This window comes from Macroventuria anomochaeta (genome assembly GCF_010093625.1).
Source record: "Macroventuria anomochaeta strain CBS 525.71 unplaced genomic scaffold BU25scaffold_34, whole genome shotgun sequence".
In the NCBI taxonomy this organism is placed as follows: domain Eukaryota; kingdom Fungi; phylum Ascomycota; class Dothideomycetes; order Pleosporales; family Didymellaceae; genus Macroventuria; species Macroventuria anomochaeta.
In genome coordinates this window covers 175,221-200,814 of record NW_022985395.1, presented here as the reverse complement: position 1 = coordinate 200,814, position 25,594 = coordinate 175,221, and the positions used below count along the sequence as shown (strand labels likewise).

Sequence of the window (25,594 nt, the reverse complement as noted above, 5' to 3'; positions counted from 1 at the left end):
GTCTTTGTGCAATGATTGCAAAACCGTCTATAAGATTGCTCGTTGCATTTCCAGGTATACGTTGACTACCGAAAACTGACAGAGGTATTCACGGACTGCAACAAGAATGTTCTAGAGCACAAGAGACTGTAGAATTGTCAGTGCTGTGTTCTTACTTGGTATTCAGGAAATATCATGTACGCTCAATCCACAGCCAGAACTACCAGCCCGTTTGTCTTCGGTTTCGACCCATGGCCCTTCAATACATGATTAAAAGCCTCGTCAAGAATCCGTAGACCCTCCTCAATATCATCGGCTGATACCGTAACCGGAGGCGCAACCCGAAATACACCACCCATACCAGGAAGATTGACGACATTACAGCTCAATCCACGCGCCATGGCCCGATCCGCCACGGCATGTCCAATCTCAAGACCCGGAGTCTTTGTCTCAGCATCAGAGATGATCTCAACGCCCTGAAACAGACCTCGACCCCGCACATCTCCAATGCACCAGTACTTTTCCTGAAGTTTGTCGAGACCAGCACGCAACTGCTCGCCTCTTTCTCTTGCACGTTTGCAGATGTTGTCTCGTTCGACGATCTCAAGTACCTTGTTGCCTACAGCAGCAGTCAGAGGATCGTTGAGATGAGTCGTCAGCCACAACAACTTCGCCTCCTTACACCCCCTCTCAATCTCAGCCGTCGTACTTACGGACGCCAACGGCAAGCCACAACCCAGTCTTCGACAGACAAAGAATGTCAGGCACAATACCATCGCGCTCAAATGCGAACATCTGCCCAGTCCGACCGATGCCTGTTTGCGCCTCGTCCATGATGACAAGCATGTTGCGCTTCTTGCATTCCTCGACCATGCGCTTCAAATACCCTGGTGGAGGGTCTAAGATGCCGCCAGTTGACATAATGGGCTCCACGATAAATGCTGCAAGGGAGCCGACGCTTTGACGATCGATCATAGACTAGCCAAACTCGAGTTCTGTCTTCTAGTCGTAGGAGCTGTCTGCCTTCTTGAACAGCGAGCGATACGCGTACGGGGCTGGGAAAGCTAGCTGGCCTGGCATGGCAGGACCGCCGTTCTTGCGACCGGCTGAGTAGGTGGCGGACCCAGAGCCTTGGGTAAGGCTGTGGTAGCTGGCTGTGAATGCGACAATCTTGAACCTGCCGGTGTAGCATTTGGCCATCTTCAAGGCTGCTTCGGTGGTCTCTGAACCGGTGTTGAGGAAGAAAGACTTCTGAAGTGGAGCAGGGAGAATGCGAGCCAGACGCTCAGCCAGATCGACGACTGGCTGTGTGGTCATATTGCTAAGGAGGTGATCGAGTTTGCCGATGTATTTGCGAACTACTTCGACGACTTCTGGGTGAGAATGGCCGAGCAGTGAGCTCATTTGGCCTGATGTAAAGTCGAGGATTTCTTGGCCATCGGACGTGTAGAGTCGAGTGCCTTTGGCTTTACTGATTACTACTGGCGAGGATGGGACACCTGTGTGCATCAGGTAGGTGTCAGCTTTTGATCACAAGTCTGGTGCAGACATTGTAAGCAACGATTTGGAGAACGCGGTGCTGGTTTCGACTCGTAGGATCCTCGAGGTGCTTCAACAAATGAATTGCAGATACTCTGGTATTGATACTAGGAACTGACTGACCCCAGGCTCACAGATATACTTTGAGGGATGTTCAAGTTCGACCAGCACCAGGTTAGCTTCAAGAGGAAATTCCCGACAAGCTAACGGAAAGATAGCCAATATATCTTTTCGGCTTTCCCGCTCGCACTCTCCGTCGGCCTTGCCCCAACAAAGACCTCGAAAGTGCCTACGAATCCCTCATAAGAGTGCCAAAGGCACAAGGCGGGCTTATCTTTGCGCCTTGGATGGGGCCGACGGCCAGGCTTGCACGGGAAAGTCTCCTATCGAGTTTGGCATCAGGACCGGAGAACCGACTTTTAGGAAGCCATCTGGGGGATGTAATATGTAACATTTCAATGAAAGATATTGTAAGAAGATTTCTGGTTCCATGTACAACTATTCAGCCTTCCCCCTACTCTACTTGTCAAGCCTGCGGACTAATAATTTTGGCCGTCTATCGGATAGGTCATCTAAAAGTGAGGTGTATTCAGCGCCATAGCCATCAGCAACCCTGAGATCAGCCCCGCACTTGGTAGCGTAATGATCCAAGATGAGAAGATGAAAGCAACTTGCTTCCAGTTAACAGCACGAACATCGAAATTGCAAAGCGCAACACCAATGGTCGCACCAGTCAGGCACTGCGTCGTCGACACGGGCAAAGCAAGCCTAGAAGCGAGGAGAACAGTGATGGCGGCACCAAGTTCCATTGAGAACCCTCGGGTGGGTGAGACTTGGGTAATCTTGTTGCCCAACGAGCGCATGACATGGTAGCCATAGACTGTGAGACTGGGTCAGCAAAGGTCATGGATAAATGGCATAGCAGGATGCGTACACCAGAACCCCAAACCGAGCAGTAGACCAGCGACGACCAGGATCCAGATCGGGGTGTCAGCACTGGAGGTCACTTCTCCACTCGTGTACGTGTTGTAGCTTGCAACCCAGGGGCCAACGGCGTTTGCGACTGTGACGCTGTTAGCACGCGATTGCATCATCTAAAGGATAGTTGCTGCATACCATCGTTGGATCCGTGAGCAATAGACATCATCATAGCAGATGCTACTTGGGCGTAAGTCCATAAGTGTTCGACACGGTTGTCGTAGACGACAGCACGAGCGTGGACAGCGCCAAGGTCTGAATCGCAAAGTAAGTGACTGGACTATACAAGTTGTGTTCTAGGAGAATTTACTCTTCTGTGTGACAACATCGCGGCTGACACCTTGTAGTAACAAGAATTTGATCCAGTTCGTGATCTTTCGAGGCGAGTAGAAAGGCAGGTCGCGAACAGGCTCCAACCATCGCTCTTCTGGCTCAGGCTTCTTTGGGATGATATGGGCAACCGTGTCTCCTCGAGGGTTCGGTACAGAGAGACCTCGCGAAGCACGCTCCGTGGTCGCGTCCTCCAAATTGTTCCTATCGACGGAAGTTGACAAGCCATCACTGTTATCATGAGCTGCCTTGTTGTCAACAGGTGTTGCATCACCGGCGAAGCAGTGATTTTTTGGAGTTTTCTCGAGATCTTTACTTGGAGTCTCTTCAGATGACTTGGCATAGTAGTCAGTAACGACATGGTCGCCCTTTCCAGGATAGTATATCGGAGGATCCTCTCGGTAAAGAAGGGGTCCGAGTGGGATGTGCCACGGCCGCATCCGGGCGTCGTTCTTGACGAGGCGACGATGGAAGTACGGAACGAAGAAGATATACCCGACAGCTAAGATGCCGAAGAATACACCAAGAATGATGCCAGTCGCCTTACCAGCGCCCATCTCCTCAAGCGACTCGCCATTTGGAAGCTCATCAATGATGAACAGGGCCAGGATGCCAGCTGTGAAGGCCAGGTACCAAGGGATCAGTCGAAGACCCCACATAAGAGGATCCTTCCTTTCGAGGACAAGGAACTTGATTGTTAGGAATAGAATGGCGGAGAAGCCAGCTGCAATGAGTGGGGCAATTGCCCAAGACGCGGCGATTTGGCTGAGACTGCCGCTTGCCCAAGCCCACTTGAGACGAGTCTGAGCTGCAATACCAGCGCCTGCAAGAGCACCGACGACGGTTTGTGTGGTACTATACCTTGAGTCAGCAGGATGTCCGGGGACCGCACGAACCTTATTTCTTACCTAACAGGCATGCCATAGAGAGTAGCAATGGTGAGGAACGTCGCGCTGCCTACCTCCGCACAGCCCATCACGAGCATAAACGTCGGAGGAGCAGGCTGGAACTTGGTCAGGCCGAAGATGCCGCTTTTGATAGTGGATGTGACCCGAGAACCTAGAGCAACAGCTCCAACAAACTCAGTGATAGACGCAAGAATACCGGCCTGCCACATCTTTAACGTTCGCGCTGCCACAGATGTGGCGTACGAGTTGGCGACATCGTTGGCACCGTTGGAGGCTGAGGAGAAGACAAAGGCGATGGTGGTGATGGCAAGGATCCAGTTGTACTTTATCAGGGCTGGAGCCATGATGGGTAAGTGCCCCGAGAGCTTATTGTGAAGGAAGTGAATGATCTGGACGAGACCTATAATTCTGTTTGCTCAAGGGCCTCTAAGAACCTTTTAGTGAAGAAACGCCCGGCAAAATGGGAGTCCTGAATTCAAGACCTTCGGTGTGAATAGTGGATACAGGTTTCGTAGGAGGCGTTTCCTGAAGATCTGCAGCATGGGTATGTTGATACCAATGGCTATCCCTTCTTTGATCCACACTGTTCACTAGGCGTTTCCTGGAGCCTAGGACTTGAAAACAGCCTTGGTATGATGCGAAAAGTGTCATTGCGCGAGACTCCGCGGCGAAAGATGATGATGGGAGATCGCCGCATGAAGTGTTTTGCATAGGATCCTATGCTGCGCACCCACGTCAATGGGTTTATCATGTTATGGTGTCGTGTGCCGGTGGAGAACAGCATTTTGAGGTTCAACGAAAGAGCAGTGGAGATTGAAGAACGTGGGCAGTATTTCAGGAGCTGCCAAGATCGGAGCCCCGTGGCGGTTCCGCGATACCCGTTGGCCAAGCACTTGGCATCGCAGCGGACGCACCTGCAAGTCTTTCTCTTCTCGGTGCATTGCATAAGGAAGACTCGCTAAGAAATTTTCGAACTGTCTTGATTACAGATCTCCGATTGCTACCAACACGCAAGCGCCTTAGTCGATGAGACTGTCAGTCACGCTCCTTCACCCCACCTCTCCTTCGCCTTACCAGATCAGGCTTAATGCGCCAAGGCGTTCCCATTAATCGTACTTGAATCCCTTCGGCTCGTTCATATTACTGCAGCTGATCTTCGTCGCGGGTGAGCTGCTGTTCGTCAGATTGACTAACTCGACACCTTCCATACTTAACCCATCGTACCCTCCCTGGCTCCTACTACACCGCAAGCGCGCCTCATACCGAGTATTCGCCGAGCCACGGATATTTCCCAAGAAACGTCTGAGATGTCGAAGGTTGAAGTACTGCAGTTTGCTTTGCCGACACCGCCTCGAGTGTAGCATTGGTTGACCATAGTCAGGTACCCATCGCTGGCTTCGGTGATGGTGATGTCGGAGTAGGAGATGTTTCGCGCATCTGTGGAGGTGAACAAGATTTTTTGGGTATCTGAGATTATAGAGACTTACAGCCTGTTCACCTCCACCGCCGTTTGGGGGCCACTGATTCTGCTCACCCGTCCAGGTTTTCACCCGGGTTGCAAACCTGCTCTCTTATATGGTCAAGTTGCGCACGACAACATTCTCAGCAATCTCAAATCGGTCGAAATATTGCCAATGCTGCCGACTCCCACGCCACTCCGCCATGGAAGATTGAGTCTTCGATGACGTGGCATGGTGACGCGCAGTACGGCCCTCCTGATAGAATCGTCGGCATCTAGATCCTGTGCCGCTATGGCTGGGTAAAAGTGAACAACGATCCTTCGACTCGACGCCAGCTCTCCATGAAACACACTCACAAAGGCATCGTCATGGCCTCGCCGTTGGCACTGAAGCTGACTCAAGGGCTGAACAACATTACATTGGGCAGCTTGTCAAACGGGAAAGGGGCAAAAGCTGATGACGTTGATAAGATCATCGTTTGTCCGCTAGAAAAGGTAGCGGCTGTCAACACATCAGCAAATCAAACGCCAACAGCTGGACCGGCTGAGTTCACTGGAAGCGCAAGCCATCTGTCTCTTCCTTCTCTCATTTGTATCATGGTCGCTGCTGTTATCCTCCTCTTGTAAATTGCCTCGCAGTTCCTGGTACAACAAGACCGCCTCAGCGCCGGTGGTTATGCTTAGATTCCTCTCAACTCTTCCACAACAGGACCCCGACGCGAAACACATAGTAGTATGCACAAAGGTCATTGTCCGAATATCAGAAATTGCCTGGTAGCGCACTGAGCTCTCCACAGCGGCACCTCTCAACCTACAGTTTCCGTATAGCGGCCCAAAAGCGAGTCGATCTCTTGCAGCTGGGCTGGCGTATGCAGACCTTTCCCACGTGCACCCATCGATGCGACACCCACCCAGACATGCAATATGGCAAATGCGTCTAAGCCTGGTACGGACAGGAAGTGTTGGAGCTCGTCAAAGGAGTGTATGCCATCCATCCCCAGTTGTTTTTAGTCTCGATCGAATCTGATATGAATACACCTGTTCAAGTGTGATTTCGGGTATCTGTATTGCAGGTAGTTCTTGGAATGAAACTCAATCAATGACAGAAACACCATCTTTGATATGGCGCGCCAGGGTGTTGTTGACGTGGCATGTATCCAACAGGTGATTGAGATCCTGGGTCAAAGTGATGTCGAACGGTAGTTGCAGGTCTGTTGCGGCCAGTAACTCGAAGCGGAGAGAAAGACGCGGTAATCCAAGGGCGAACTCAAAGAGGGGTAAAAAGTCCGTTGACGCGTGCATGAAGATGGGGTTGAGGAGAATGAGGAGCGAGCCCTTACAGACATGCAGCAACCTGCCGAAGGTGGCAATGTAGCGTGGCAGCCAATCAAAGTTTGTCTTGAACTAACTTCTTCGAGCAAGTACGGGAGGAACTCATGCCTGAGCGTCTGACGGACAGGGGAGATGTTTGTTAGCACGAACACCTCGATACGGTCACATCTATGGCAGTATTTGATTGAGTTTTTGGTAATCAGATAGCTGTATATCTTGTACCTGACCTCTTCCCCTTTGTCAGTCATAGCACGGAAGAGGCAACGGAGCACCAACCGTTTAGTAGATCGAGTAATCCCAGGCCCGTAGAACTCCGCTGAGAGACTTTGCTTGGTATTGCTGGTGTATACGAAGTTTTTGGGGGATGAGGACAAGCCTGCTAAGAACCTTGCTGTTTTCGTAGGCTTGAACTCGTTCCTAATGGTTTCTGAGCGCAGAGCTGCAGTTAAATGCCACTCTGGCCTGGATTTTGTAGAAAGATCGCCGTATCATCCTCGCACGTGTCGCTGAACAAGGGCGTTAGCTCATGCTCCCGCTTGCTAGCTGGAGTCTAACCTTGTGTCAGAAATACTCAAAAATAAGGAAAGTGGGTGCAGTCACGACATGCTGCAGTGAGAAGCAGTAAATGCACGCAAACCGACACAGGTCTGCTGTGAATGCATGCAGCACTCCAGGCAAAAGCAAATTTGAAGGTAAGAAAGAAGTGGCGTGGCTCCTCGATCAGACGCGTCGCGCTCGAGTGCTAGCGCGTGCATGTGACGTCACGCCTCAATCTTTTGAGGAAGGTACCAACAAGGCGCTCTCACTGCGAGCTGCGATCAAACAGTGGGATATACACGGTTACTTTCTGAAGGTGCACCGCAATCCTATCGTTCATGTCCCTATGTCGCGTGAAGGCATTTGGAGAGTTCTCAGATCATCGACTCAGCAAGCCCGACACATCGACCCATCGACCCAGCTGCAACTCGTCAGGACGTGTTCCACTTGAGAGGCCAGAGCCTTACTTTAAATCCTCCTTCATTTTTGCTCTTAACACCTCTTTCTGATCCTCATGCATATTCATCGTGTTTTCAAATGCTCTTGTGGCTGTGGTGGAGCAAGTGCGCCCTCAGCTGGCTCAAACCATGTACTCTTATCAGTCTTGGACCCGTCCACAATATCATGAACCGTTCTACAATCTTCGGGCACCCTTTCTTGAAATGCCTGGATCTGCTCAGGGGCTGCAACGTTAGGCTCATGAATGTCGTGCTGTGGTAGAAGAATGGTCGTACTGAGTCCTTGGGCAGAGATCACCGTTCGGTCTGCGGTCAACGAACGCAAGACACCATCTTCTGACATGTGTAAGATGCCCATGAGGTCGTATTTGAAGTCTTTCAAGATGCGGGTCACCTCCTGCTGATGAGGGTTGCTTCTGTCCCAATTTCCCCAATTCCATGACGAGGACTCTTCTGTTGACTTCTCTTCTGCCGGCTTTTTGGGCTCCGTCATTGTCAGTCTGGCTTTGTGGACTTTCTTCGAAGAAGGAACGGATTGTACAGAGCGATGTGTTCTTAAGCACAATGGATATGTCGAAGGTTCAAAGGTCATAAGAGGCCTTCAACGTCATCTTACACGAGGCCAAGTGGCAGCCTGATCCTGTCTCTTGGCTAGAACTTGCCTGACACAAGTTCAGTTGCAACAATGAGTGCATGGGATGCTTTGGAAAAAGAAAACACTGTCCTCCACGGCAATACTGAACCCATTGCTTCCAGTATGTCGTGGAGTCGGTTAAGGTGTGACACTCTGCAAGTGCAGGAAGCGAAAGGAGCGTCTGCGGGGAAGTGGGGTGTTTTCCATTTCGGCCTAGTGGCAAACCGCATGAGAAGGCCCACTGTCAATCTTACAGACGTTCTCTCTTCATCATGAAGCTGAGACCAGAAGTAAGGGCTTCACGGGAAGGAGCTTCGGTGTTTTCGGTGTCTCCAGTGTCTCGATGGAGAGTCACCGATACGTCGCCGTGCGGGACTGATCCCGGGGCCTGCGCGTCACCTCATTCGCATCCCGGATGTCGTCAACTGCGAAGCACCTCTCAGGTGCCTGAGCGCTCCCGACAACGGCCACTGATGAGACAAACTCACCACATTGTGTCTAAATTTCCGACCTTATCGCACTTAGCGGCGCAGTTCAGTGGAGTGACATCGCTTCCACGACCCTGCACCGAAGGCAAAAGCGCTTGCAAAGAGGAGATTGTGGAGGGTTGAACACTCGCGCAATCTGAAGCATGTATGAGCAATCCCGAAGCTTTCGAGAGGTTCTATTGCACAAGCTCGGACTGGCTGGGGACTACAAATGTAAGTCGCATGCAGCTACCATTGTCCCTATCAGGTCGACCAGCAAAATGACTTTCGAGCCTGCCACAGACAAGAAAGTGGATTCTGAAGTGTTGTCTAAGGATGACACGACTTCAAGCCAGTTGGACATCTCGACGCCCCAGACTCTGAAAACAAGAGAGGTACCATGGTACGCCTACATTTGGGATTACGAACCGGATCGTACTCACGAGGAGCGCGTATTCGTCTCCAAGCTCGATGCATACCTTATTACTATCCTTTCGCTCGGCTACTTCATCAAAAACCTTGACCAGACCAACATCAGCAATGCTTTCGTGAGTGGCATGAAGGAGGACCTGGCCATGAACGGCAATCAAATCAATTTGATCGATACCGCTTGGACCGTTGGCTATGTCGTTGGCCAGATCCCGAGTCAGATCATCCTCACGAAGGTCCGCCCATCGATCTGGGTACCTAGCTGCGAGCTGGTCTGGACGATGTTGACATTCACGCTTGCGGCAGCGAAGACCAGCAACCACGTCATCATCATCCGTTTCTTTATCGGTCTCGCAGAGTCCATCTTCTATCCAGCTGCTCACACCGTCCTTGGAGCTTGGTACAAACCGAGTGAGCTGGGCAAGAGAGCTTGCATCTTTCACGCATCCTCCGCTGTGGCAGCCATGTTTTCTGGCTACCTGCAAGCTGCTGTCTACAAGGGTTTGAATGGTGTTCACGGTTTTGCAGGTTGGCAGTGGCTTTTTGTAAGTTAGCCTAAACATCTTTATGCGGGTTCAGCTAAAATTTCTTTAGATTATGGACGGTCTCATAAGTGCTCCCATTTGTCTTGCCGGTTTCTTCTTGCTGCCCGATCTCCCAGAGAATACCCGCGCATTCTATCTGAGTGATAGTGTAAGCACTCTGGCACCACGATGTATGTATGCAGGCTAACAATTCCAGGATCGTGCATTGGCGAAGAAGAGAATGGAAACCGTTGGTCGCGCTCCGCGAAAGAAGTTGACATTGGCCACGTTCCGCAGGATCTTCAGTGAGTGTTATGTGTGGAATTATGCCGTACAGTACTAACAAAGTACAGGTCGCTGGCACATCTACCTCTTGACTATCCTGTACATCATCTTCATCAACATCAGTCCGTCTAGCAGCGTCAATCCATTTTCACTGTGGTTGAAAGCGAAGGGACTTCCTGTGTCAAAGATTGTAAGTAACTCGCTACGACTTTTGATCATGCACTGACTTTCCCAAGAACATTATACCTACGGGAAGCTACGCTATTCAATTGGTCTTAACTGTTTCTTTCGCCATCATTTCGGACGCCATCCGGCACCGCGCGCGTATCATGTCGATCAGTACGTTCCTCGGTGGTTTTGCTGCCCTCTGCCTTGCCATCTGGAACATCCCCACAGGGCTGAAATGGCTCTCGTTCTTCTTACAACGTGCATCGGTGCCATACGGTCCATTAAGCATGTCCTGGGCCAACGAGATTTGCGGCGCAGATGCAGAGGAAAGGACCATCGTCATCGGCGTTATGAACTCGATGGGATATGCATTCAACGCTTTCGTGCCGCTCCTTACCTACCCTCAGACCGACGCGCCAAGATTCCGGAAAGGTTTCATCTATTCGACATGTGGGTTTGCAGCACAAGGACTGATTACTGCAGCTGTTGCATATATGCAGAAGAGAGACGCGAAAAAGAAAGAGAAGGCAACCACCGGCGATGAAGAGGGAGTCGATGATGCTGTTCTGGTTAGTGCGACGAGGACCACGGATCTTTGAACAAGTCCTTCCGGCTCCTTTAGCATTCATTAGCAACTCTGCACCAACCGGGGCTCGAGACTGCTAAGTCGAGGTCGCTATCCTCATCTCCACAGCGGGTTTGTGGCAGTGCAAGACGTTTGAGCTGTCAGCCAAGTCCTCTTGCCGCAGGCCGCACGAATGACAAGTCCCAAGCGTGTGTTGGCATGTAGGTAGGGAAGCCAAGCGCAGTACAATCCCAGCGGAGAGTTATCGGCCAAGCTCGGCCGAGGAAGTCAGCCACACATCCGAGCCTTCCGCCCGTTATTCCGCTCTCCACTACTCACTGCGCCACCCTCCGCGGTGGTCATGCGCCACTTGTGCTGAAAAGCTTAGTTGAATAAGCCTTTGCCGGCTTTCCGTATGGCTTCATACAAACGACGCGTATCTAGATACCCGCTCGATCCGTATGTAGTATATAGGTCTTGACCGCCCAGCTGTGCTGAATCTGCAACCTCCATACCATCTACGTCAAAAGCATCATACTACATTCTATTAAGCTGCAGCCACATACATCAAGCAATACAACGATCACAACCCAATCACGATACAGCATGCCACTTACCTCATTTCGAGATGCCATCGGGCACGTTGAGAATGCCTTATACATGATGAAAGGGAAGAGAAACAATGACCAGAGTGACGGCATGGCGTATGGCAACAACTACTACCCACAATACCACAACTCAGCGCCCATCCCTCCTCAACATCCTCCCCCTCCACAGAACTACGGACAGCCTCCTTATTCACCACCAAATGGCTGGTCACAGCATTGGGATCACAACAGTCAACGGTATTACTACATCGAACAAGCCACCGGTCGCTCGCAGTGGGAGCCACCAGCACAGCAGTTCCACCAGCCCCCCAGGCCGACATCATCACACCAGCAACGATATTCGGGCGAGCAGATGCGAGGCAACAACTCTGGAGAGTACAACGCACAACATCTGAGGCCGCATAGCAATTCGAACGCTTCGCAGATGTCGAGGACTGGTAGCCCGTTGCCAAGAGCTATGTCCATTCCGCCTGGCTATTCGCTGGATACGAAGACTGGGCAGCTCGTCAATACTATGCTGCCGCCTGCGGGCCATCATAGTGCGCCTGTTAAGTATTGGTGAATGTAGGGGGAATGGCTATTGGGGAAGTGCTGAGGCTGCCCGCTGCATAAAGAGTAACTCCTGTTCAGTGTATTGCTCTATTTAATATAGTAGGAGGAGGGTTTCAACGGTCTCTATCAGTTGTGAAAACTCCTCTATCCGGCCTAAGTTAGTGCCTTTATCGTTGTCGTGCGTTGGGTTGCTCAGCTCATTCTCTCCTTGATACTAAATTCGGCGAGACCATGTCCTCTCAACCCTCCAATAGTAATTCTAGTATTCTCATAAATTTCTAGCTACGACGTTATTCTACTACGTAGCTTCTTGTCTTTTCTGAAGAGGATAATGACGCTCGCCGGCGCTAGCAGCTTTTGCAACGTCCAGCCTCACGTAAACCATCGGCTCCGTCGAAAGGCTTCCTTCCACATGTCCGGAAATTTTAGGCGTTAGCCACCTTCCTAGGCATAAAGACATCCAATAAGTGTATACAGTACCTGGATGCACGCTGGTACCAGCCAAGTATAGATCTGGTCTTACCCTTGCCTGTATCGGCTCCCAGCTTATTGTACGTGACTTCTTGACCGTCGGTTCAGGTGTGCGACAAGATGTCACACGGAGGAGGACTATCGTCGAAAGAAACCAGCTAGATCCTGATCTGCCTGCGGGCAGGCAGTACAGCTATGAGAGACTTAGGAATATGGTTGTCAAATAATATGCTCAAGTGCGAAAAGATAGAGATCGATGAGTAGTATGTTGATTCATCGATTGTACTACCTCTTCTTCTCTTGACTGAGTCCATAGAGCAATATGTACACACGCCAAGCCATTTGGTCGAAGTGAAGGTGGGACCTGAAAACGGGAGCCAGGAGTGGCCCAAACAGAACCGTTTTTGTCTCCATTTTCTATAAACATCGAATCGAAGCAGAGGCCGAGAAGCCCTGATCGAGGACATAAACTGCTGATTTAGCGGAATCGTCATCAGGATACCCAACATACCTCTTCTCTCATTCAACCACGCGCGAGGTTCAAAAGCTGCTCATTAGTTTTAGAATTCTGCCTGGTGTAAGTCCTAGTCGCGTTGAAGCGACATATATCCACCAGAAAGACGTAGCGCATGACACACAACCTCATTCAGACAAATGAGGTTTTGTGTGATTACAACTTGGCCATTGCCTTTCAGGATCTTGTGCTGATATCCAAGCAGTCGGCAAGGAAAGGCCTTGTCGCTAACCTTGACCTGGGTTCCTGTAGCTTTTGCCATGCAGCGTGATTCTAAAGGTCTAAGATGGCTGATATCAGGGCCATTTTACTTTGCCTCGGACCCTCTGAAGCCTACAGAGATTGTGGATGAGACAGTAGTGGGTCATATTGTTGTATTAGAGACTACCTGAACTACGAGATTGTGAAGGAAAACATCGCTGTGAAGGAGCTAGAGCCTAATGCGGACTAGCGGTAGATCCAAAGAACCATAGGGCTAAGGGAACGGTTTCCCTGGGCACTGACAGAGATCGTCTTGTTCGCGAATAGACAGGGGATTCTGGACGAAGAGTCAGTTGACGGCAATAACAAAATATTCGACAGCAGGACCGACATTGCGGCAGCCCATGTTGGACGCTGATGCACTTAGGGACAAATGGCTGCAGAACATGAGCACATCAACCACAGGTCTGTAGGTTTAAAAGGCTCGTAGAAGACTAGAAATAGAGGTAAGCGGTACCGTACAACGTAAAGGTAAGATGTCGTGTATTACGGTAATCAGGACTCAATGAAACCTGCATCAAACAGGGGACTGGTACTGGGAGTTGCTGAGCTCACCAAACGGGATACAGAAAACAGTAGGCCATAAGTGCTGTATCAGGCGCCAGTTCAGGCTACTACCAAAACAAACCAGTCGGCGTTAGCATAAGAATTGTTAGCGTATCGCCTCGAGCGATATTAACATCAGTACGTCAGCGGCGCCAACGTTATCACTCTAGTCAACCCTGTGGCCGCAACTCCAGAGAGAGCGATGCTACAGTAGAGTAAGCGAGCAAGTAGTACCGTCTTCACAAAGCCACCGCAATTCCACTAGGTACGGGAAGGAGATGTTCGGAGACGGTGAACAAAGTCGATAGTGGTGGCTTTGGCCGCGACGGTGTATCCGTACAGCCTCAGCCAGACCCTGAAAATGACGCTGCATTCCTAGGCCTACTTATAGGCTCGCAGTTGGTATTCATGTCTTCCGACAGTTACTGGCGAATCAGGTCAAGGAAAGTAGGCTGGTCGATCTCGAAGTACAACAGGAAGAGCTCCGGGCCAGCCTCCTGCGCGTTGTCGCGCCGTATCTAACCTCTTTCTTCTCTATATTTCTATACACCACACTCTACTTTTGGTTACCTATACGTTCGACGCTTGCCATTCAAACGGCTCGCATGTGCGACGTCAGCTATCGATGACGACTCGGTCGGAAATACTCACCTCCAACCCAATAGGCAAAGGGCTAGATAGCTTTCGTAATACTTACGCTTCAAATTCGATAGACGAAAGCGTAGACAATGAAGGTACTGTTCGTCTTACCCCTCGTATGAATATCCTTTAATGATAACAGGGCTAAAAATCACCATCCTCGACTTAATACTTGCCTTACTAGGCCTCCCGGCTTCTCGTTTGCTACCGTCGAAGCGCGGCGATGGAAACCTACTCGATGATTTGTTGTCGCTGAATTTGGCAGTCAATCGCAACAACCTCGACACTGCGCGGATCAGACCTCTCCTCGATGCGGTCCTCGACAAACAGCCTGATGAGGTCATCTGGGATGCTGTATACGACGCCGTCACCAAATCAACTCCCCCTCCCCGTCCTCTCTCGTCTACCCCACAAACGCCGTGGCTTTACAACACCAGCAGCTTCTCCAACTCGAACGAATACCGTAAATACGTGGATGACGTGCTGAAAGAGGAGCCGGGGGCTATGTACGTTGGGGTCCCTGGTTTCTTTGAGGCCTTCTTCGGCAACGTCGCCAGTCTCAAGCCAGCAGCACAGGCCGTATTCGCAAAATGCAAAGAAGGGGACAATCCACTGTACCGAGAGGAAAGCGGCTGGCAGGGTTGGCCTGAGGGGGCTAGGGAGCGAGATGTCCTGAGCTGGTTTGCAGAAACTACAGGCAAGTTCGTGGACTTGGCAAGAGAGTACCAGCCGGACTCTAGGCCTCGACGGCGACCGCTGGTACAACCTCACCAGCCCCTGCAAGGCTCCACAGCAGACCGCAAGTTGGATGTCGGCTTTGTGGACGACCCGAGCGCCGGCGCGGACTCCAAATACCACTGGAAGCAGATTCTCGTACCAGGAGAACTCAAAAGCAATCCATCAGCCGAAACAGCCTCCAAAACATGGCTCGACCTGGGACAATATGCACGAGAAGTCCTCGCCGCTCAAGACAGTCGCCGCTTTGTGCTTGGCTTCACATTGTGTGGATCGCGCATGCGGCTGTGGGAGTTCGACCGACTTGGTGGTATCGCCTCCTCGCAGTTCGACATCAATGAAGACGGGCTACGATTCGTATCCGCAGTGCTCGGGTTCCTCTGGCTGAATGAGTAGCAGCTTGGATTCGACCCTTCTATTATCACGGCTGGAAGTAGTCGGTACATCGAGATCGAACGGAACAATCAGAGAGAACGTCTCATCATTGAGGAGGTGATACAGCGGGCACCTTGCATCGTCGGCCGAGCAACAACCTGCTGGAAAGCCTATCGCGAAGGTGATGAGTCGCGAAAGCCCCTTGTCATCAAAGACTCGTGGCAGTTTCCAGAGCGTGAGGAGGAAGGCCAGTTGCTGTGCGAGGCCACCAATAAGGACGTGGTCAATGTGGCGAGATACTATTACCATGAGACGGTCTGTGTGGGCGGCCAGGATGACAACGTTCGCGCAAACGTTCGACAGAGCCTAGACACAACGAGAGCAACAAATTACATGCCAGAGAGCACACTGCCGCCTCCAAGCATGGCGGGACGTCGCGTCTTGCGGAAAGGCCGAAGCAGCAGCGCCGTCGGACAGAAGCGATCCTCAAGCTGCACAGAGGCGTCGCTGCCGCCTAGCAAGCGAACTTGTTCGAGCTCTCTGGTAAAAGGTGGAAGGGCGACAGCGGATCGAGTGCACCGTCGCGTTATTGTCCAAGACTACGGGAAGCCCATTTACAAGGCAAGTTCTAAGGTTAGCCTTCTGGCTGCACTGGAAGGCTGCATCGCTGGATACGAGTCGCTACACACGCGGACCAACATGCTACAATGTGACATCTCACCAAACAACCTAATGGTGAATGAAGAGGAGGACAACCCCTCCTGGCACGCGTTCTTGATCGACCTGGACCTTGCTATCAAGGAGAATCGCGAGAAACCGTCAGGGGCGCAAGGGAAGACGGGCACAAGAGCGTTCATGGCGATTAGTATACTTCATGACGACGAGCCACATTCCTTCATGCACGACCTAGAGTCCTTCTTCTGGGTGTTTTTTTTTGGATATGCATTCACTACAACGGGTCGCAGGCGAGAGTGGTCCAACAGTTTGACAAATGGAACTATGCGAACACAGAGGAGTTAGCCAAGCTGAAGCTGGGCACAGTATCAGATGATGACATCTTTCGCAAAACTACCCTGGAGCATTTCACGGAATATTACCAACCATTAATACCTTGTGTCAACAGATTGCGGAGGAAGGTATTCCCCGTTGGCAGAAGATGGAAGGATCCGAATCCGAAGCTGTATGTTGAGATGAAAGAGATACTCCGGACAGCACAGGACGAATTGAAGGGTTTAGAGTGAACGTGAGGTAATGGCTTTCCATAGATAAAACCGTATGGTTGGTTATGACTTAGAACCAAGCCCCTGCAAATGCAGGAGTCTACGTATTGATCTTTTGAAATTTGTGAACAGTGGTTCGACATTGGAGAATTGTGGTATATTTCTGGCTCTGCTATAATTAGCCTATCCTCCAGCGACATGCGTTTTCGGCGCGAAGTCGTCTTAACCTGCCCAAGCATGCTATAGCACCGATTTACCTCGCTCAGCGCCAGAATTGGTAACGTAGTTGAATGACATCCTGACAGACTGTTAATCAACCAATCACCCAATCAAAACGAGGCTAAGGATAGACTAGCATGAGAAACCAGCAGACGTAATCAAGGGTCGTGTCACGGTACCTCGCTTTGTTTTGAAACCCAGACATTGCACGTTCAACTGCGGTCTGATTCAGCATTAATGTTCGAGCAACAAATAACAATAACTAGTATTAGCCTAATCAGGTTGGAGACTAGATACAAGACGTAGTATGAAGAGTAAGAATGTAATGAAAACTCCTCTCGCTATACCTAAGAGCAAGCGCAGAGAATATATGGTCGCTGGGCAGGATCGTCGAGGTCAGAGGAGTCGAATGGGTTGCGAAGCCATCTGCCCATGGCAAGAGCAATTGTTGCGCAAGCACAATCTGACGGTCATAGATTGGGGAATCAGCACTCGTGTTGTACCAGTACATCAGTCACTAGATACCAGATGCCAATGAAAACAAATCTAATGACTCTTATTTGTCTCACCTACACCTCTACCAGTCGATACTGCGTCTCAAACGCCTTCCCTCTCACTTTCGGCCCTCGCTTTACATCATCATCTGTGCGCTTACACACGACAAACTCCACTCTAGCCTGCTGATTCCAAACACCCATCCTCGTATCCCAAACATCAACATCCACAACCCCTAACTGCTTCAAATACCCGTGCATACTCGGCGGCGCATGCCCTCTTCGTCTTGATACATCCCCAATAAAGTCCAGCTTCGCGTCCTCGCGAAACACCAAGTCCACGATCGTCGTAGTCCCATGTGGCGTGTGCAGCAGAATCTCCAAGAGGTCGTCAAGGATTGCATCGCCCCACGCGACAGCGTGACCCCAGAACATATCATCCAGTTCTGGCATGGGCCCGAATTTGTTTAGGAAGGTGCATTGCAGGTCCTTGTTGCCGAGAAAGATAGACAGGAGCGGGAGGATGTTAAGACGTGGTGGTTCGCCTCCGAGGGGGTATGCGAGCTCGATTTCGATCTTTTTTGGTCTCAGCGCGAAGCCATCTTCACTTTCTTCAATAAGGAAGAAGTCTTTCAGGAATCTAGACAGGAGCTGCTCATCGACACGGATGCGGTGGGCGATGTGCGATACATAGAGTGGGCCAAATTCGTGCCTTGTCGTACGACAGCATTGGTTCAAGGCATAGACCTCGCCACGGTGCGGATTTTTCTTCCTCCAATGGCTTGAAAACTCGGTTCGAAGCCTCAGGCGAATGGTCTTTGGGCCGACATTGGTATCCACATCCTCAATCAGGTGTGCGTAAATTTCGTTGCGTATTTCTGTGTTGTTGTTAGTAGATTAATGCAGTTTTCGTATGATAGCAATGTGACTTACCTGCAGGAAGATCTAGGAAGCCTATCTTTGGTTTGAGGGTCATTTTTGGGGTTATTTACTTTTCAGGGTTGTGTCAACACGGGGTGATTGCAAATGGTCGTTCATATGGATGCCTGATGCGGGGGTAAAAGTGGGGCTATCTCGCGCTAGTGCGGTGTGGCTGTTGCCGTGACGTCTGGCAACCGCTCTTCCTCTTGCTCCAACAAGGCCGTCAGAACTATCACGCGATGGATGCTGCAAAAGAAGGAGCTTTTTCTTGTAGTCTTCGGCCTTCAAGATGTCTGTTCTTGTCACTTCGGGCGAGCTGCGCAATCGCATCTACGACTACTGCGTTGAGTCAGGACCGATCACGCTCCCGTTCTCGCGTCCATGTTTTGGAGGTCTCAGATATGCTTGCATGATTCTATCCATCGAATACACACCTCTGTACCTGGCCAGGACTATTGTCTTACTCCAGCCTTCAGATGTCGAACGATATCACGCTGTGTTCTACCCGAACCTACAAAGTTGTGGTTAAGCTGCACCGTGGTGTTCTTTTCGAAAAGCTTCCCAATGATATGACCGACTTGAATCCGCGACAATGGCTCGTTTGATAAGGGATGCCAGCTCTGAAGCATCTTAAGATCGTGATGGAATCATCTAAGGGAGTACTGCGAGATCCGTGTGCAGCGGGCTGGCTAAGAACCTCTCGAAACGTGCAACAGCGTCCCTTGGAAGAGGTCGATGACAGCCCGCAAACGAAGCTTCTCAGAACGGAACAGTGAGACGTATTCTGCCAACTTATACTGTCGAACACTGTCCTGGCATTACGTTCATCTACGAAAGGGCTCACCTACCAACCAAACGGCACTAACGTTTTCGAGTCGAATCCTTAGTCCTGGAGCCTTGCAGCCACGCAAGCACACCCACGGACATAGTTCATCCTTCAATTTCCATAACCGCCGCGTTAAACATGAGCAGGTACAACATGAGGTATGTGGATCGTACAATCACCCATGGCTAAACTTACAGATACAGTGACATTAGAAGCAAGGGTAACGGTGCAAACGTTGACTTCGAGCGGGTGCGAGTACCACGTCAATAGCAGCCATTGAATTTGCCACAAAGGTCCAGCGATCGGCACTCCTTGTACTTCCTGGCGGTGCGTCTCCCTGACATTAACCAAAAGGTGTTTTGCTGATCAAATGCTTTAGAACTACGCAACAAGATCTACGACTTCTGTGTCGAGGATGGTCCGGTCAATGAAAACGCTTACCAGCATCGAAAGCATCATACAACACGAATAGCGGTATTCTACGGACTCACTCAAGCCTGTCAAATAATACGTCAAGTATATCGCTTGCTTCATATGCACCGGACGACTACAGTCTTTGTTTCAGTCTATGATATTGATCAGTTCATCCAAGCCTACCATCCACGGCGTAACGAGGAAGATCACGCTACCTGGTTTGGCAACTACAGAAATCAGGATATCTGTAACTGCATGAGCAGTGTCGGTTGGAGGCTGTGGTCAATGATTGAATTACTATCTGTTGTTCGGTGGTGTCGGTGTACAGGAGCTCTCGGCTCAGAGGTAAGTGCACTTGCCCTTGGGCAGTGCCTTCCTCAATAGAATATCATGTGACTTAGGCCATGTAGTTACAATATCTTATTATGAAGAAGATGTAGATTGGGATCTACTGCCCACCCTTCGCTGGATTCATGTTGCAACACGTCCTAACATTCAACTCTGCTTAGACGTTGCTCCGGACTACTGGTTAGGAAAACTGCTAGCGCAGGCTAACGCGTTATTTGCGCACGCGAGCAAGTCAATGATGGTGACCTGGTCAGATTATACGGTCGACCAGATCGCTGCCGTTCGTTTTATGCGTAGCGATCAAGCGACGCTTACTTTTCGTGTATCCAAGGAAGTAGCTTTTACTGCGGAGGACTGGTGGAAAACGTGGGACATGCCATATCAGGATCAGTTCACTGTCAAGTTTGAATATGGCAAGACCTTCACGAGTCGTCCCTTGGAAGCGTGCAATGGTGCATGGCAAAAGAATCAGATTGAGATTGAATCCATCCAACATACAGTTCATCTTCTCTCGAAAGCGAAATTGCGTATCTTGTGGTTTCGATGGGCCCATTTCAGGGCGTGGAGGTATTCAGGTTGTCTGGTCGTCACAACATGTTGCCATTAACGCCTTTTGGAAGCGACTGATAGCTTAAACTCACTTTTCACATCAATTATAGTATCTCTTGGAGGTCTTGTGTCTTTGCGTACATCCGCGCTCTAGCCTAAGGAGTGCCATTGTCAGCTTCAGTGACAGGATGCTTTGCCCAACGGCTCACTATCAGTACGACGGCAATAACACGACGACTTGACATCAACATCGGAGAGCGCAAGAGCCAGCTTCAGAGACTGTTGAACTATTCTCGCCTCAGCCGTCCTTCCCAGCCTGACCAAACACTCATGGTACCCATGCAATGCCCAGACATTGTTCGGATGCTGACGACCCCTCGGAATGTTCTCAGCGAAGCCTAGATCCTCCGCATAAGCTCTTGCCGCCTCTTCAATATGACCCTGCTCCAAAGACAGCGCTGCGTATGCGTGGCGAGCAGGCTGCATCCATCCCCAGGGCTCGCTGAAGACAAGACCATCATCGAGTTCGATTGACCTTCGGAGGTGAGCAAAAGCAGCGTCGTAGTTCTGGCGACGATAATCGATTTCGCCATTCAACATTGCTTCCGCAACTTCCAACACGTCTATGCATCTGTTCGGGAAGTCCATGCGGGAAGCCGGTACCTGGGCTTTGGCTTGCAGGAATGCTTCCTTTTCTACCAATGCTTTCGTGACATCTCCTTTAGCTGCCCAGGCTACGCCCTTAGCATAATGGAGAGATGCTGTCTTGACGCAGTACAACTTTTGGTCGTCAGGAAGTGGCAAATTCAAAATGTCATCGAACCGTCCGAAGCGGATGAGCACGTGGACACGAACAGAAAGGAAGGACTCTACCCAATCTGCCATCATTGGTGATTGTATACGCAGAAGGTCTTCAGGAAGATTTGCCTCCATCTTGTCGACGGCTTCGATGGCAGGCAGGTAGCGACCAGAGTGCATTGCGGCGTAGATGAGCGAGTGATAATCGTGCATTCGGTAACGGATATAGAAGTCGTGGGTGCGACCAGTGTACTCGACAAGCTTCTCGTTGGCTTCACACGCTGCGATGTTTGCTGCAATGGAGGCATTGTAGTCTCCAATAATCACATCAATGTGTGAAGGCATGTGGTGCAGGTGACCGGCGCCACCAGCCAGTTGACGCAACCGGTTTGCAGCCGGAAGCGCACGTTCCGGCCTCGTAGACATCTCCGTGTGGTGAATGTACATGTGTAGTAATCCGATGTGATCGAAGCCGCCTTCTTGAGCCAAAGCCCGCTCAAGAACGGCTTTTGACTCAAGAGTACGAGCAAGAGGATTCGGTGCACCGGTCTTGACGTCCCACTGTTTCCATGGAGCCAGGTTCATCAACGCATCTGCATACAAGCATGCGACATCAAGATCATCTCCAAACTCGTCGTAGACCTTCTTCATAGCATCCGCATAGCCCGCGTTCCAGGACCCAAAATCTTCGTCTGGGTTGTTGTCTCTTGGAAATCGATACAACAATGCAGCGATAATTGCCTTCTCCACGGGAGGGTGCGAGACAGACAACGACTGAGCTTTTATGATGGCGAAATGGCTGCGTTTGATAGTTTCCTCTAGGTCTTTTCGTTCAAACAGTCCCCAGCTGTAGTTGTAGTTTGGTCCGTTGGAGTATGCTCTGCCCCACCATGCCATTGCGCAGTCCTCATCGGCTTCGATAGCCTTGTCGAAGCAACTCGATGACTCGGGATGGTTGAATGAGTAACACCAAGAGAGCCCATGGTTGAACCATCGTTGCGCCGCAGGATTGGATGTCGTTATCGGACGTGAGAACGGAGGCATGACCAAGTAATCTTTGAGGGTTGTAGGTAACGACTCGCTTGGTGCGAGCGGTGGAGGAGTGGCGGATTTCATAGTTTGGAGGTGGTCGGTGACTGGAGCGGTGTTTTCTAGATACAATTCCAGGCTGGTAGAGGCCTTCAGGCTTTTATATGATGTCCCTCTAGATCAGATGAACGTTGCATCGTAGGGCACGGGCCCTCGGTACCATGTCATCCGTTAGGTGCGTCGTAGGACCAATGTACATCGGTGACCTCCATACTTTTGTTATGTCAGAAGTCTCCGCCTCCATTCAATAGCCATGATTGATAGTCTCCGAATTCCCATGTTTCGCAATCATGGAAACAGGATCCTTTCATCAACAGGGAAATTCAGGATCAACAGGCGGTGCGGCCGAGCCATGTCGAACGAAGCCATGTTCACTCCGTCTCATGAATATCCTAGCAGATATGGATGCAAGAAGATATCTGTGCACCTTGCAGGACGGGGTAAGTATTGAGGTGTGAGTGAAAACCTGAAGATATTCGAGGTGGCAAAACAACGGTGTCTTCGGAGTGTTCGGCAACCAGGACGCCGCAAGACGCGGACGCTAACGGTACTGAGATGTTGACGTCCCTGAAGACCGTTAGGATATAATGCTAGGCTTCGACTTGAGGGCGAGGGTGCGTGAGAGTGTGATTGCCCGCACAGTCCACAAGCCTATTTTGCGCTAGCGATGGGCTAGTGATGCGCTAGCGTTACTAGCCCCGTGCCAGCGAGAAGTCGAATGACGCCAGCTCCGCACTCGCTCTTCCCCTCCTTTTCGAGCTGCTGAACGCCGTCCGGTGACCTTTCGGCTTACACGCTTTGACCATCTTTCTTGCGGCATTTTCAGCGGCGTCAGCGTTCTCCGAACCTTCTTACACTCTACACCCCTCTACCGGGCGAAATGCAGCCCCGCCGAAGACTCGAGATCCCACCAGTGAAGGCTGCCTGCCTAGCATGGTACGCTTGGATTTTGGCTAAGTTCTGATGATACTGATGATACTGATGAAAGTCCAGCCGCGCTTCGAAGGCTCGCTGCAACGGTCAGAACCCATGCAACCGAGTGAGTAACCTGCTCCTTACGCATTGGGCGGCGCACTCTCGTTGGCACACATCTTTGGATGCAGCAACTGTCCACTCTAGCTTTGAAGGTCTTCAGTAGATCCTGAGATGTCGCCTAACACGGACAAAAGACTCTGTAGTCCTTTGTGTATTTGTTAGTTCACAATGCCACAGCGAATCTGCTTTGACAGCTTCCCGCAATCTTAAGAATTGGCACCTGCTGCATCCGGCTTTGCCTGCAACGCAGAAGGGCGTAGCGCCTCAAGATCTGCTATGCTGACGTCTACAAAAGTGTAGTGTGAACGGTAGATCTTGTGACTATCTACCTAGTCGAAGAGGACGAGTGGTCCGAGCACCGGTGACACCGCCATCGACAAGCAATTCATCAGGGTCGCCCACAAGCGTAGAAGGCTTGACCGGCGGTGGTTCGAACAAAAGACCAAAGATATCCTCCGGCCCGCAAGGGTCGTTGCATCAACCCAACGAAAATGGCTCGATAGGTCTCCGGCTTCACAGAAGCAACCAAGCAATGTATGCTCGAATGTCCGTCTGCCTCTCTTGACTCAGATATCCTAACACCTGACAGCCTCGATGCCTATTATTTGTTGATACATCCTTGCTATCCGGTCCTGCCTCCCCCAGTTGCGACTCTTCTAGATAAGCAGCAAGCTCAGTCTGCAAAGGAGGGCGACGTCTTTTACCCAGAGTCGCCCCTGCTCCATGCTATTGCTGCACTTGTCGCTCTGGTACCGAGGAGAGTTGAACATGATCATGCAGCAGTTCAGGCACGGGCAGCACGCCATGACTACGCTGAGCACTGCTCTGAATTGGCTTTGAGAGGTATCGACCGTGATATGGATGCGTCCGGACCACTGACTCGAAGCCGTTTTCACCAAGATGTACCTGTCCGCTTTGAAAGTACAATTGCAAGTTTTCTCGTCGCCGTGTACGAGTACAACTATCGCGGGAGCATGATGAGAGCGCGCACTCGGATGGCTTCCGTCATCACGATGGCCATGGATCTGGGACTGCACGACCTTGGCCTTGAAAGCACAACGGACTGTGAATGCAAACAGAGGACTTGGTCCATGATAGTGAGCTATATTAACTGCCCCTTGGCGTTGTCAATCTGACAGAGAGTCCAGCTCTTCTTCGCAAAGAAGCTATCAATTATCCATCATCTGGTAAAGACAACCCAAAAAAACTAGCAGATGGGCCGCCACTAACAATTTAGTACAGCCGCCGCTGATGGCAATCGGTGATCCAAGGTTCAAGACACCTTCACCAACTCTGAACGTCATTCCAGAAGTAGGTCTTCCCACTTAGAGCGTCGAATTTCTACGCTGACGAATGTAGCCCTGGGGACCCATATTAGGGGCACAAGACATACTTCTCACCTCTCAAGCACGGCCTCCAACCTCCAAAGACCTGGAGATACTCGATCTGACCGTGTCTTCATACATACAAGATCTAGATCGTCCACTTACTGGTCGAGAGCCTAACGACGCTGAAGGACTAGCAGCTCACAACTGGTGGGCGGTCGCTCGTATCGTCGTACACAGGTATGTATTGCTCTCGTCTCAGAAAAAAGCCAATCGGCTAAGGATGTTCAGTGCGCGGATAAAACTGCACCGACTTTCAGCGTTCGCTGATATACCAGCGTTCGTGAACAAGCACTGCGACATGACTGCACTGCATGACGCGAAATACTTCCCTATGCCTAGCACGAACTGTCATGAGCTTCCTTCTCCGGAGTCACTAGCAGACAGTCCGAAGGCTGATGAGTGGCCAGCCGCTGAAGCTACTGGTCCGTTCAGCGCACAAGGTTCAGCTGACATCTGCCTGAAGTCTGCATTCGTTGTACTACGGATGTTCCGATATTTGACAGAAGTTCTGGTGGACAGGCAATTACAACTGCCTGGACTGCACGACGTTAACGAAGATGAAAGACGAGCGATCGGGCCCTCAGTACCGATCACAATGCCGCTTATGGCGTGCAGCGCAATGCAAGCATGCTATGTCATGGTCATGACTTTGTACAGGGTCAAGTTCACGCTGGTAACTAATCGAACATTTGGAGAGGATTCAAGCGTGCACTCCGACCCAAATTTCCAGGATACCGAGCGCTTAGTTGAGGAGCTGAGGCACGGTGTAAAGGACACTCTACACATGCTGGAGAAGTACCAAACTGAGTTCGCGCATATCAAGGCTATGTACGAGGAGCTTAAAATGGTCTACCAGGTCGCGTTCGTTGACGTCTGAGTTGGTGGCTCGAATCATACTCCTGCATAAGGAGAGACAGCCTCGCCGCGAAATCGGCGTTCAAAATCTCGAACACCGAAGTGGGGCGACTACAGCCCGCGGATAAGACGAACTAGTGGATAC

General features: G+C 50.8%; 12 protein-coding genes across 12 annotated transcripts; 6 read left to right on the top strand and 6 right to left on the bottom strand.

Annotated features, from left to right (window-relative positions):
* Positions 1 to 111: 111 nt before the first annotated feature.
* BU25DRAFT_442326 (aminotransferase class-III) lies at positions 112 to 1,568 on the bottom strand (the record flags this gene model as incomplete). Its single annotated transcript, XM_033709290.1, has 4 exons — positions 1,031 to 1,568; positions 716 to 937; positions 246 to 666; positions 112 to 126 (listed from the first exon to the last, which is right to left on the bottom strand). Exons 1-4 carry the CDS (start codon positions 1,486 to 1,488, stop codon positions 112 to 114), a joined length of 1,116 nt encoding a protein of 371 aa, XP_033558039.1. The 5' UTR covers positions 1,489 to 1,568.
* A 60-nt stretch (positions 1,569 to 1,628) lies between these two features.
* On the bottom strand, positions 1,629 to 4,531 carry BU25DRAFT_451057 (phosphate transporter). The gene is made up of 5 exons (XM_033709729.1): positions 3,735 to 4,531; positions 2,807 to 3,681; positions 2,635 to 2,751; positions 2,453 to 2,581; positions 1,629 to 2,398 (listed from the first exon to the last, which is right to left on the bottom strand). The coding sequence occupies exons 1-5, from the start codon at positions 4,076 to 4,078 to the stop codon at positions 2,091 to 2,093; spliced, it is 1,773 nt and encodes a 590-aa protein (XP_033558038.1). The 5' UTR covers positions 4,079 to 4,531; the 3' UTR covers positions 1,629 to 2,090.
* A 1,379-nt stretch (positions 4,532 to 5,910) lies between these two features.
* On the bottom strand, positions 5,911 to 6,281 carry BU25DRAFT_167962 (uncharacterized protein). Its single transcript, XM_033700801.1, has one exon. The coding sequence runs from the start codon at positions 6,186 to 6,188 to the stop codon at positions 6,000 to 6,002; it is 189 nt and encodes a 62-aa protein (XP_033558037.1). The 5' UTR covers positions 6,189 to 6,281; the 3' UTR covers positions 5,911 to 5,999.
* A 1,121-nt stretch (positions 6,282 to 7,402) lies between these two features.
* Positions 7,403 to 7,908, bottom strand: BU25DRAFT_414008 (uncharacterized protein). The gene is made up of 2 exons (XM_033707180.1): positions 7,797 to 7,908; positions 7,403 to 7,745 (listed from the first exon to the last, which is right to left on the bottom strand). The coding sequence occupies exons 1-2, from the start codon at positions 7,876 to 7,878 to the stop codon at positions 7,585 to 7,587; spliced, it is 243 nt and encodes an 80-aa protein (XP_033558036.1). The 5' UTR covers positions 7,879 to 7,908; the 3' UTR covers positions 7,403 to 7,584.
* A 994-nt stretch (positions 7,909 to 8,902) lies between these two features.
* On the top strand, positions 8,903 to 10,626 carry BU25DRAFT_349093 (major facilitator superfamily transporter; the record flags this gene model as incomplete). The annotated part of the gene is made up of 5 exons (XM_033703230.1): positions 8,903 to 9,595; positions 9,645 to 9,743; positions 9,792 to 9,879; positions 9,928 to 10,049; positions 10,096 to 10,626. 5 exons carry the CDS (start codon positions 8,903 to 8,905, stop codon positions 10,624 to 10,626), a joined length of 1,533 nt encoding a protein of 510 aa, XP_033558035.1.
* Positions 10,627 to 10,912: 286 nt separating this feature from the next.
* Positions 10,913 to 11,906, top strand: BU25DRAFT_167967 (uncharacterized protein). The gene has a single exon (XM_033700802.1). The coding sequence runs from the start codon at positions 11,199 to 11,201 to the stop codon at positions 11,760 to 11,762; it is 564 nt and encodes a 187-aa protein (XP_033558034.1). The 5' UTR covers positions 10,913 to 11,198; the 3' UTR covers positions 11,763 to 11,906.
* A 2,263-nt stretch (positions 11,907 to 14,169) lies between these two features.
* BU25DRAFT_433900 (uncharacterized protein) lies at positions 14,170 to 16,534 on the top strand (the record flags this gene model as incomplete). The annotated part of the gene is made up of 4 exons (XM_033708824.1): positions 14,170 to 14,278; positions 14,326 to 15,284; positions 15,318 to 16,158; positions 16,206 to 16,534. 4 exons carry the CDS (start codon positions 14,170 to 14,172, stop codon positions 16,532 to 16,534), a joined length of 2,238 nt encoding a protein of 745 aa, XP_033558033.1.
* Positions 16,535 to 17,223: 689 nt separating this feature from the next.
* On the bottom strand, positions 17,224 to 18,218 carry BU25DRAFT_414005 (uncharacterized protein). Its single transcript, XM_033707179.1, has 2 exons — positions 18,160 to 18,218; positions 17,224 to 18,104 (listed from the first exon to the last, which is right to left on the bottom strand). Exons 1-2 carry the CDS (start codon positions 18,200 to 18,202, stop codon positions 17,302 to 17,304), a joined length of 846 nt encoding a protein of 281 aa, XP_033558032.1. The 5' UTR covers positions 18,203 to 18,218; the 3' UTR covers positions 17,224 to 17,301.
* A 131-nt stretch (positions 18,219 to 18,349) lies between these two features.
* Positions 18,350 to 18,779, top strand: BU25DRAFT_167763 (uncharacterized protein). The gene has a single exon (XM_033700798.1). The coding sequence runs from the start codon at positions 18,437 to 18,439 to the stop codon at positions 18,674 to 18,676; it is 240 nt and encodes a 79-aa protein (XP_033558031.1). The 5' UTR covers positions 18,350 to 18,436; the 3' UTR covers positions 18,677 to 18,779.
* BU25DRAFT_167764 (uncharacterized protein) lies at positions 18,780 to 19,369 on the top strand. The gene is made up of 3 exons (XM_033700799.1): positions 18,780 to 19,131; positions 19,177 to 19,300; positions 19,353 to 19,369. The coding sequence occupies exons 1-2, from the start codon at positions 18,883 to 18,885 to the stop codon at positions 19,177 to 19,179; spliced, it is 252 nt and encodes an 83-aa protein (XP_033558030.1). The 5' UTR covers positions 18,780 to 18,882; the 3' UTR covers positions 19,180 to 19,300; positions 19,353 to 19,369.
* A 1,092-nt stretch (positions 19,370 to 20,461) lies between these two features.
* Positions 20,462 to 22,126, bottom strand: BU25DRAFT_433899 (TPR domain-containing protein; the record flags this gene model as incomplete). Its single annotated transcript, XM_033708823.1, has 1 exon — positions 20,462 to 22,126. One exon carries the CDS (start codon positions 22,124 to 22,126, stop codon positions 20,462 to 20,464), a length of 1,665 nt encoding a protein of 554 aa, XP_033558029.1.
* Positions 22,127 to 22,786: 660 nt separating this feature from the next.
* Positions 22,787 to 25,569, top strand: BU25DRAFT_167812 (uncharacterized protein). The gene is made up of 8 exons (XM_033700800.1): positions 22,787 to 23,107; positions 23,165 to 23,210; positions 23,502 to 23,740; positions 23,796 to 24,303; positions 24,355 to 24,393; positions 24,449 to 24,517; positions 24,566 to 24,771; positions 24,823 to 25,569. The coding sequence occupies exons 1-8, from the start codon at positions 23,052 to 23,054 to the stop codon at positions 25,469 to 25,471; spliced, it is 1,812 nt and encodes a 603-aa protein (XP_033558028.1). The 5' UTR covers positions 22,787 to 23,051; the 3' UTR covers positions 25,472 to 25,569.
* Positions 25,570 to 25,594: the final 25 nt, after the last annotated feature.

Excerpts from the sequence above, each read along its gene's own strand:
- BU25DRAFT_414005 (XM_033707179.1), bottom strand. The coding sequence starts at position 18,202 with ATGACCCTCAAACCAAAGATAGGCTTCCTAGATCTTCCTGCAG. Across the intron at positions 18,105-18,159 it reads CTTCCTAGATCTTCCTGCAG|AAATACGCAACGAAATTTAC; the intron begins GTAAGTCACATT and ends ACAACAACACAG.
- BU25DRAFT_167764 (XM_033700799.1), top strand. The coding sequence starts at position 18,883 with ATGACAGCCCGCAAACGAAGCTTCTCAGAACGGAACAGTGAGACGTAT.
- BU25DRAFT_451057 (XM_033709729.1), bottom strand. The coding sequence starts at position 4,078 with ATGGCTCCAGCCCTGATAAAGTACAACTGGATCCTTGCCATCACCACC. Across the intron at positions 3,682-3,734 it reads CTCTATGGCATGCCTGTTAG|TACCACACAAACCGTCGTCG; the intron begins GTAAGAAATAAG and ends CTCAAGGTATAG. Across the intron at positions 2,582-2,634 it reads TGCTCACGGATCCAACGATG|TCGCAAACGCCGTTGGCCCC; the intron begins GTATGCAGCAAC and ends ACAGCGTCACAG.
- BU25DRAFT_167967 (XM_033700802.1), top strand. The coding sequence starts at position 11,199 with ATGCCACTTACCTCATTTCGAGATGCCATCGGGCACGTTGAGAATGCC.
- BU25DRAFT_167763 (XM_033700798.1), top strand. The coding sequence starts at position 18,437 with ATGTCTGTTCTTGTCACTTCGGGCGAGCTGCGCAATCGCATCTACGAC.
- BU25DRAFT_167962 (XM_033700801.1), bottom strand. The coding sequence starts at position 6,188 with ATGGATGGCATACACTCCTTTGACGAGCTCCAACACTTCCTGTCCGTA.
- BU25DRAFT_414008 (XM_033707180.1), bottom strand. The coding sequence starts at position 7,878 with ATGGGCATCTTACACATGTCAGAAGATGGTGTCTTGCGTTCGTTGACC. Across the intron at positions 7,746-7,796 it reads GATCTCTGCCCAAGGACTCA|CCCCTGAGCAGATCCAGGCA; the intron begins GTACGACCATTC and ends CTAACGTTGCAG.
- BU25DRAFT_167812 (XM_033700800.1), top strand. The coding sequence starts at position 23,052 with ATGCAGCCCCGCCGAAGACTCGAGATCCCACCAGTGAAGGCTGCCTGC. Across the intron at positions 23,741-23,795 it reads CACAGAAGCAACCAAGCAAT|CCTCGATGCCTATTATTTGT; the intron begins GTATGCTCGAAT and ends AACACCTGACAG. Across the intron at positions 24,304-24,354 it reads AGAGGACTTGGTCCATGATA|CTCTTCTTCGCAAAGAAGCT; the intron begins GTGAGCTATATT and ends CAGAGAGTCCAG.